This window comes from Pantherophis guttatus, chromosome 18, assembly GCF_059756535.1.
Source record: "Pantherophis guttatus breed Tessera chromosome 18, ASM5975653v1, whole genome shotgun sequence".
Classification (NCBI taxonomy): Eukaryota; Metazoa; Chordata; class Lepidosauria; order Squamata; family Colubridae; genus Pantherophis; species Pantherophis guttatus.
The window spans coordinates 7,325,574-7,334,859 of NC_142080.1; the positions used below are offsets into that span (position 1 = coordinate 7,325,574).

The 9,286-nt window shown below is 41.8% G+C and overlaps 1 protein-coding gene across 1 annotated transcript; it reads right to left on the minus strand.

Moving 5' to 3' along the window:
- Positions 1-1,149: 1,149 nt before the first annotated feature.
- C18H11orf68 (chromosome 18 C11orf68 homolog) lies at positions 1,150-7,851 on the minus strand. Its single transcript, XM_034424423.3, has 2 exons — positions 7,321-7,851; positions 1,150-2,513 (listed from the first exon to the last, which is right to left on the minus strand). Exon 2 carries the CDS (start codon positions 2,496-2,498, stop codon positions 1,761-1,763), a length of 738 nt encoding a protein of 245 aa, XP_034280314.2. The 5' UTR covers positions 2,499-2,513; positions 7,321-7,851; the 3' UTR covers positions 1,150-1,760.
- Between the last annotated feature and the right edge of the window lie 1,435 nt (positions 7,852-9,286).

The following is a 9,286-nucleotide window of genomic DNA, read 5'->3' on the forward strand; positions in this document are numbered from 1 at the left end:
TGTGTTTCGGCTGAGTGGGTTTCCCCAAAGTTTTACAGGTACTTCTCGACTTCTGACAGTTCAGAATTACAAGAAGGGGGGGGGGAGTGACTTATGACTGTTTTTCCACACTTATGACCATTACATCATTTCCCCCATGGTCATGTGATCAAAATTTAGACAACGGCAACTGGCCTCTATTGATGATGGTTGCAGGGTGCAGGGATCATGTGATCACATGGGAATCCAGTGTCACTTAACTGTGTTACTCACAACTGCAGCAATTCACTTAACAATTGTGGCAAGGAAGATTTCCTCCACCAATATGCTTGGTCTTCAACTCTCAGAAGCTGGCGGATTGGTTGAGGAATTCTGGAAGTTGAAGTCCACCCCTCTTAAAGCAGGCTGGCTGGGGGATTCTGGGAGTTGAAGTCCATCCCTTTTAAAGCATGCTGGCTGGGGGATTCTGGGAGTTGAAGTCCACCCATCTTAAAACATGCTGGCTGGGGGATTCTGGGAGTTGAAGCCCACCCATCTTAAAGCATGCTGGCTGGGGGATTCTGGGAGATGAAGCCCACCCATCTTAAAACATGCTGGCTGGGGGATTCTGGGAGATGAAGCCCACCCATCTTAAAACATGCTGGCTGGGGGATTCTGGGAGTTGAAGCCCACCCATCTTAAAGCATGCTGGCTGGGGGATTCTGGGAGTTAAAAGCCATCCATCTTAAAGCATGCTGGCTGGGGGAGTTGAAGTCCACCCATCTTAAAGCATGCTGGCTGGGGAATTCTGGGAGCTGAAGTCCACCCATCTTAAAAATTGCCATGCTTGCAAAAAACCCTGCTCTAGAGCTACCTGATTAATATAGCAGAGATGCGATAGACAAATAGCCCAAATTTCCACTTCAACGTTTAGTTTTTACCCTCTTCCGCCCATTAAAAGCTTATAATTCAAGAAAGCTTTATGTTCCCTCCATGCAAAACATCAGGGCCCCCTTTGTTCTCTCTGCTCCTGAAACAGTCAAAGAGCACTTTCTGACGCCAAGGAACTCAGAACTTCCCCCAAACCTTTTGCAACCTCTGTTTCACCCTCCAAGGTGCTTTTTCGAACTTGGGTTCATCTATAAAACTCCAAAAAAAAGCAAAACCTTCAGAAAAAGGGGGAGGGTGGGGACGAATCAAGAATGCCATTTATTTTCAGTCTAGTTTACAGGCGAATGCAGCCAAGAACCACAAAAAAATAAAATAAAATTCAACCACTTCTGAGCAAAAGACCGGAAAGAAAAATTAGCCTACCTCTTTGCCCGGCGTTTCCATTTCACGCCTCCCATCAAAACTTATTTTTCCCCTTTTCCTTCTTTGATGCTTCCCTTCGGATTCTGATTATCTCTCCCGTCATCCCAACCTCCCTAGATGGGCAGCAAATCAAATCTTTCTACTGTTGGTCTGCCGAAAAAGATGAGTAGGGATTATTTGTTCTTTTTTTTGCAATAAAAAAAAGCCGATCAGTTCACACAAGGTTGTGCAGCACGCAGTTTTTAGCAGTTTTTATGAGAAATGCGGATGTCCACCAATGTCACACAAAAAAAAACACCGGGCTCGGCCAGAACGAAGTGCCCCGTGACAGAGGCAGAAATCTCATTGACGCAGCCTGCCTGCGTTGGGCAAATCTACCTCCTCTGAGTAAAAGAGAGTCAACACTGCACGATGGGATTTGTAGTCCCCAGCCTTGGTGCGGTTTCCTCTGCGAGTCTCGCGCGTTCAGGAACGGAGGGGGGGGCTGGTTAAGTCACTTCGCTGTTGCTCACCTTGTTAAGGATACGTGAGCGACGGGGGATGCATTCCAAATCGAACCGGCTTTCGTAAATGGTGGGGCACAGGTGCCAGCGATTGTCGCGGTAGATGCCCAGGTAGGTGTAAGCATCGGGCTTGTAGGATAAGAGGCACTTGATCCCCGTGGCCCGGATGACGGAATCGGCCACCAGCACTTCCTCTTCGTTGGTGAAGTCGTTGGTGTACACGCAGATCACATGTTTGCGGTCCGAGTCGGGGCAGCAGGGGCTCACTTTGGCCACCCCGACACGCCCTTCGAGGACTGCCCGGGCGATGCCACACCAAGCGTGGTCCACTTTGAAGCCGCTGTCCAGGTGCATCAGCCACTTGCCAGTCAGGACACGGCGGTTAAGGGCCAGCTCCTTGATGGACTCAAAAGTCACGTGGCGCCCGCTAAGCTGTAAACGTTCCCAATCCTCCTGAAGTCCTACGACGTCGCCAGATTCTGGACAGAAGCTGGGGCCGTAGACGGCAATCCAGCCCACCGGCTCAGTGTTGCACTCCGGGTTGCCATAGCGAGAGACGCGGGACGGCTGGTAGGTCTGGAGCCATTCCTCAAATTCAGCCTTGGGGGTCTTGCGGGCGTCAAAGACCACCCAGGAGTCCATGTCTGCGGCCATGGCTTCGGCAGCCAGGTCCTCGCTGGCAAAACTCCCGTCCTTTCCTGTCTCATCATGTTGGCTAGCCATGGTTCGACAAGGCACCTGAGGGGGGGGGGGGGGGAAACCAAACCAGTAAGGGATCAAAGCATTTCAGGCCACAGCTGGGAGACGAGTCTAAGTCAGCCCCTTGTACAGATAATCCTCAAGCTCGTTTAGTCACCGTTCGAAGTTACAACCGCACCGAAAAAAGGGACTTATAACCGTTGCAACATCCCCGGGTTCCCCATGATCAAAAATCAAACGTTTGGCAACCGACTCGTATTTATGACGGTTCCAGTGTCTCGGGGTCACATGACCCCCTTTTATGACCTGACAAGCAAAGTCTGTGGGGAAGCCAGATTCACTTCACAACCGGGTTACTCACTTAACAACTGCGGTGATTCACTTAACAACTGTGGCAAGGAAGGTGGTAAAACGGGGCAAAACTCATTTAAATGTCTCACTTAGCAACAGAAATGTTGGGCTCATTTCTGGCATATGCACCAAAGACAAATTCCTTGTGTGTCCAATCACACTTGGCCAATAAAAAATTCTATTCTATTCTATTTCTGGTCGCAGGTGGAGGACTACCTGTATTCAGCTTAATCTGGGTTTCCGCACTCCTATTTTAAACCAGGTTGCATCCTGAAGTCACCTTCCCCATTTGCTCTTCCCTTGGGAACACTCCCAAGGGGACAGATAATTTCGAAGGCTTCAGCTGGAGACAAAATCATCTTAAAAGTTGCATTCACACCAAGATCAATCTATAATTGGGCCCAGTATGGAATTCGGGGGGTAAGAGCAGGAGATTTAAGTTGTTCAAAAGTGGTGAGCAACTCACAAGGTTCTGTAAATTACAGAAAATGTAGGAGGAGCCATTTCTAGAAAGAAAAGGGGAAAAAAGAGCCTTGGAACTAGATTTACAGGCTGGACTGATGAAAACCAGAGGTCCAAAATCTCAAGGAGACAGACACCTATTGGCAGAAAGTTGGTAATATTGTAGAAAAATGGGTGCCATTCAAGTGAACAGGCACGAGAGTTTTAGGAGACATAGATAATTCCTAAAGTTTTAATTTTGTTGTTGTTTGTTGTGAAGTCATATCCGACCCATCGCGACCCCATGGTCAACGTTCCTCCAGGCCTTCCTGTGCTCTACCATCCTCTGGAGTCCATTTAAGCTCCCGCTGACTGCTTCCATGACTCCATCCAGCCACCTCGTTCTCTGCCGTCCCGTTCTTCTTTTGCCCTCCGTCTTTCCCAGCATTAGGCTCTTCTCCAGTGAGTCCTTCCTTCTCATTAGTATTTGAGTTTAATAATAATAGTAAAATACCTAAGATTTTTTAATACCATGTTTCCCCGAAAATAAGACCCTGTCTTATATTTTTTTGAACCCTGAAATAAGCGCTTGGCCTTATTGCCATGCACTCAAAAGCCCGATAGGGCTTATTATCAGGGGAATGTCTTATTTTGGGGAAAACAGGGTAGTAGTAATGCATAACGACTCCTAATTATACTAAGAATGCCTAAATAATCCAAACAATAGTACTAATAATGTTTAGTGTCCCAATATGCTATCGTATATAGTATACAGTAGTGATCCCTAATCTACTAATAAAAATGCCCAAGGTTTTCCAACAATAATAAATGCCTGAAGTCTTCCAATAATAGTAATAATATTGAGTTTCCTAATAGTGGTAGTAAATTTTGCTGGGTTTCTCAGTAATAATAGTAATAATGTCTAAAGTCTAGTAATGCTTAGTCTCCCTATAATAAGAGTAATAATGCCTATACTCTAGTGGTGGGTTGGTACCGGTTCTCACCGGTTCTTGTGAACCGGTAGTGGAAATTTTGAGTAGTTCGGAGAACCAGTAAATACCACCTCTGCTTGGCCCCGCCCCCAATCTATTTGCTGCCTCCCGACTCCCAGCTGATCGGCTAGACATTGAATTGACCACACCTACCCAGTCACATGACCATCAAGCCATGCCCACAAAATAAGCCACACCCACAGAACAGGTAGTAAAAAAATTTAGAACCCACCCCTGCTATACTCCTAATAGTAACACCTAAGGTTTCTCAATAATATTAACGGTAATAACCTTTAAAGTCTTCTAATAATGCCAAAAGTCTCCCAATAATACTAATAATGCCTAGTCTCCTAATAATTGTAGCAATAATACCGACTTTTTGAATAATAGCAATATCTAAATAATGGCATTAATACTAATATAGGTAGTCCTCAACTAACAACCACAATTGAGCCCAAAATTTCTGTTGCTAAGTGAGACAAGTGAGTTTTGCCCCATTTTACGACCTTTCTTGTCACCTTTAAGTGGATCACTGCAGTAACATGGTTGCTAAGTGAATCTGACTTCCCCATTGGCAATTTTACATCAACTTAATGTCAAGGGATTAAATACATGAAGTCTCCCAACAATAGTAGTAATGCCTAAAATCTCCTAATAATTTATTTTTATTTATTTATTTATTTATTTATTTTGTCAAGCATGTGTAAGATAACAGACATAAGTATAAACATGATTATGAATACATGAAATGGATACGAATAAATGGGGGTAGTGGGACAGGAACGGTAAGCACATTGGTACGCTTATGCACGCTTACAATAATAGTAAAGTATTAAATATTATTATTATTATTTATTTTATTCATTAAACATGAAACTCAGTCAACTGAACATTCAAAAATGCATCACAAATACCATTGACTGGTGCTAATCCGTGGTGGGTTGCCCCGAGTTTGCACCAGTTCTATAGAACCGGTAGTAAAACCGGCGGGAGGTTCCGCCCACCGACCCCTTAAGATGTAGGATGTTCCAAGTAGCGCAGTTTTTTGCAGTTCCGCTGGTGTTGTTGCAGGAAGCTGCAATTTGCTGATGTATCTTATAAAATTCTTGGACATGGTACCAAGTGCCCCGATGACAATGGGTATCATTGTTACATGTTTCATCCATAGCCCTGTAGTTTTGATGGCCAGGTTGCGATTATTATCATCATCATCATCATCATTATCATTATCTTTATTAATTAAATATGAAACTCAGTCAACTGAACATTCAGAAATGCATCACAAATACCATTGACTGGTGCTGATGGTTGATACGGGTTGCTGCCAGCGTCCTAGGGATCAACCAAGTACCTTCTTAAGATGCACGATGTTCCGAGTAGCACAGGTTTTTTTATTATTATATTTTATATTTTATTTTATTTTATTTTTATTATTATTATTGTCTTTATTCATTAAATATGAAACTCAGTCAACTGAACATTCAGAAATGCATCACAAATACCACTGACTGGTGCTAAGGGTTGATACGGGTTGCTGCCAGCGTCCTAGGGATCAACCAAGTACCTTCTTAAGATGTATGATGTTCCAGTAGCACAGGTTTATTATTATTATTATTATCATTATTATCATTATTATCATTATTATTATTATTATTATTATTATTAATCGGTTAATCTTTAGTGAGATTCACAGCCTTTGAGGCTGGTTAACAGCTCAGCAGCTCGAGTCCTAACCAAGGATCTAGGAACTGTCAAGTATTTGCATGCCATTGGCACATGTATCATACAGACACTAGTGGAGGCAGAAAGTGCCCCCACCCCTATGTGGAGAGGAGGGGCTTACACTGAGTATAAAACCCCCTCTAACCTTTCCACCATGCTCTCTTTTACATTTGTTCTCCATGAGACATGATCTTTGATAAGGGTAGTCACACGCTGTGTGCTCCCTATCCTAATGGATATTAAGACAGCCTTTGTATATAGTTAATATGTTTTGTTATATGAATAAATACATTTATCACATTTATTCATGCATCTGCCTTTGGATCTTCTATACTCCTGGGTGTTTCTACGATCCCAATTTCCACAGGAACTGTTAAGGTATCGTCGGAGGATGGAAGCTGTTCCGAGTAAGGTGGTTTTTTGTAGAGTCAAAATGTTTAAGTCCAGCAAATTTAGAATTTCTAAATAGCGGGGTAGCCCTTTGGGTATTGCTCCAAAGGCTCCAATTACAATCGGGACAACACGCGATTTCTTTTTCCACAGTCACTCAACTTCAATTTGCAAGTCCCGGTACTTTGTGATTTTTTCTTGCTGCTTATCTTCAATCCGTGCATCACCAGGTATTGCAATGTCAATGAACCATACTTTTTTCTTTTCAACTATTATGTCAGGTGTGTTGTATTAATTATTATTATTATTATTATTATTATTATTATTATTATTATTATTATTATTATTATTATTATTATTTAGGCATTAGTACTATTGTTGGGAGCCTTTAGGCAGTTTTACATTAACTTAATGTTAATGAATTAAATGCATCAGCTCTCCCAAAAATAACACTAATGACTAAAGTCTTCTAATAATAATAAAGTATTTAATACTTTATTAATATTATTAGGAGATTGTAGGCATTAAAGTATTAAATATTTCATTATTCTTATTAGACTTTAGGCATTAGTACTATTTTTGGGAGACCTTGAGCCTGGCAAGGTTCGAACTTACTAATTGCAGACAGCTGGAGTTAAATTACAATGCATTAGTCTGCTGAGCTATCCAGGCTCCTGCATTAAGTTAATGCATTAAATACTTTAATATATTAAGAACAGTTAATATATTAACAGTTATTAAGGCCTCAAATTTACCAGGCACAAGCTTGGGAACATATTTATCACGTCCTTTAAAGTTAAAAATAAACGTAATTTTTTCCCCTCATTTCTTGTTCCCTCAGAGAAGCCCCCCCCCCTTTCGCTCTCTTGCAGCTCTTGGGCACGAGAAAATTCATATAAAAATTAAATAAAAAACCCCACAGCCAGGGCAGGGATATGGGACCGTCCTACCTTGCAGGGCTGTGGTTGAGGCAAAGCGGTCAAGGGACTCCCACGGCTTTACGGCAAAAATTACGGGATTACGACGGTCGCCATTAATGAGGACCCATTTCTATTCACACACACACACACCCGTCTATTTTCAGGCCAGCCCAACCCCCTCACCCCAAGCTTAGCACCCCAAACCCGGCTTCGTCTTCCACAACTCGGCCTCACGTTACCGTCGCAACGGCCCGGAGTAAATGGAAGAACGCACGGGCACACCCCGGAAGTGGATGGGGGGACTGATATAGCTAAGGGACCGGAAGGCCTAAGGAACGGAAGTGAGGCCTGCGCTACTTTGCTCTTTATTTTTATTACTTCTAGGCTGTTGTTTTTATTATATTATTTCTATTTCTTCTAAGCATTACTTATGTTGATGCTTCTCATTATTCATTTGCATGTTTAACAATTATCCACTTCGGGCCGAGGATAAAAGAAGGGGAAGAAAGAAGGAGGAGGCCCCGTCAAGCCGGCCGCCGCCATTTTGGCCGCCATTCTCTATGGGCGCTTGAAAGCGTCGGCCACTCTAGGATTTAACACACTCTACCCACGCAACCCATCCGCCTGTTTCCACAGGGAGAGGTGGGAGACACTTCCGTTTTGCGACGGAAGTGACGGAAGAGCGGGATACACGATGATGCAACTCAATGTGTCCCTACTACAGTATAGGAAATGTGAACTTCAACTCCCAGAATTCCCTGGTCACACCACTTAAAGTTCTTATGGTTGGAAATATATATTATATTATATTATATTATATTATATTATATTATATTATATTATATTATATTATATTATATTATATTATATTATATTATATTATATTATATTATATTATATTATATTATATTATATTATATTATATTATATTATATTATATTATATTATTAATATAATAATTCCTTATTTCTCTGCTCTGGGCAGAAAAACAAAAGGCGATAGAACATATCTTCCTGGAATAAATAGTATGAGTAAAAATATAAATATTATATAAGACAATTCTATTATAATAGCACATTCTCACTACCCTAGCTTCACACAATAGTTGACTTTAGTTATCAATCACCCCATTTTCTAAAGTCACTGTATTGAAATTAATTTGAATGTGCTAAGCACCCCCAAAATATCTAACCTACTTAAAAAATCAGCTAAGCATAATATATTGTGCAAATGCATTCCCTGTCTTTTAACTGATTTTAAGAGTTAATGCCCAAGTTGTAAAAGAAATAGAAAGGGACGATATCACCCAAATACATTAATGATGAAAATGATGTGGCTTGGGACCATTAGGGTGACATGTTAATTAATAAAGGTAGTCCTCAATTTATAACCACAATTGAGCCCAAAATTTCTGCCCTTAAGTGAGACATTTTTAAATGCGGTTTTCCCCATGTTATATGACCTTTCTTGCCTCAGTTGTTAAGTGAATCACTGCAGTTGATAAGTTAGTAACCCGGTTGTTAAGTGAACAGGCTTCCCCATTGAGTTTGCTTGTCAGAAGTTCGCAAAAGGGGACACTGCGACTGGTCATAAATATGAACCAGTTGCCAAGCAGCTGAATTTTGATCACATGATCATGGGGATGTAAGTGTGAAAATCGGTCATAAATCACTCCAGTGCCATTGTAACTTTGAGCGGACATTAAATGAACTGTTGTAAGTCAAGGACTACCTGTATAAATGTCTGTAAGTAAACAATATTTCACATTTTCCATGCTGGCTGGAGAATCCTGGAAGGCCACCCCTCCTAAAGCATGTTTCCTGGGAAATTCTGAATGTTGAAGTCCTCCTATCTTAAAGTTGCAAGGTTGGATCAAATCTCACACCAGCTCAAAAGATTTCAAAGCTCCAATCAAGATTTGCCCCAAAACCCAAGTTACTCCTCTTGTACAAAACCAACATCTCCAAAAACCTCTTCTCCAAAGTATCTGAGAGTA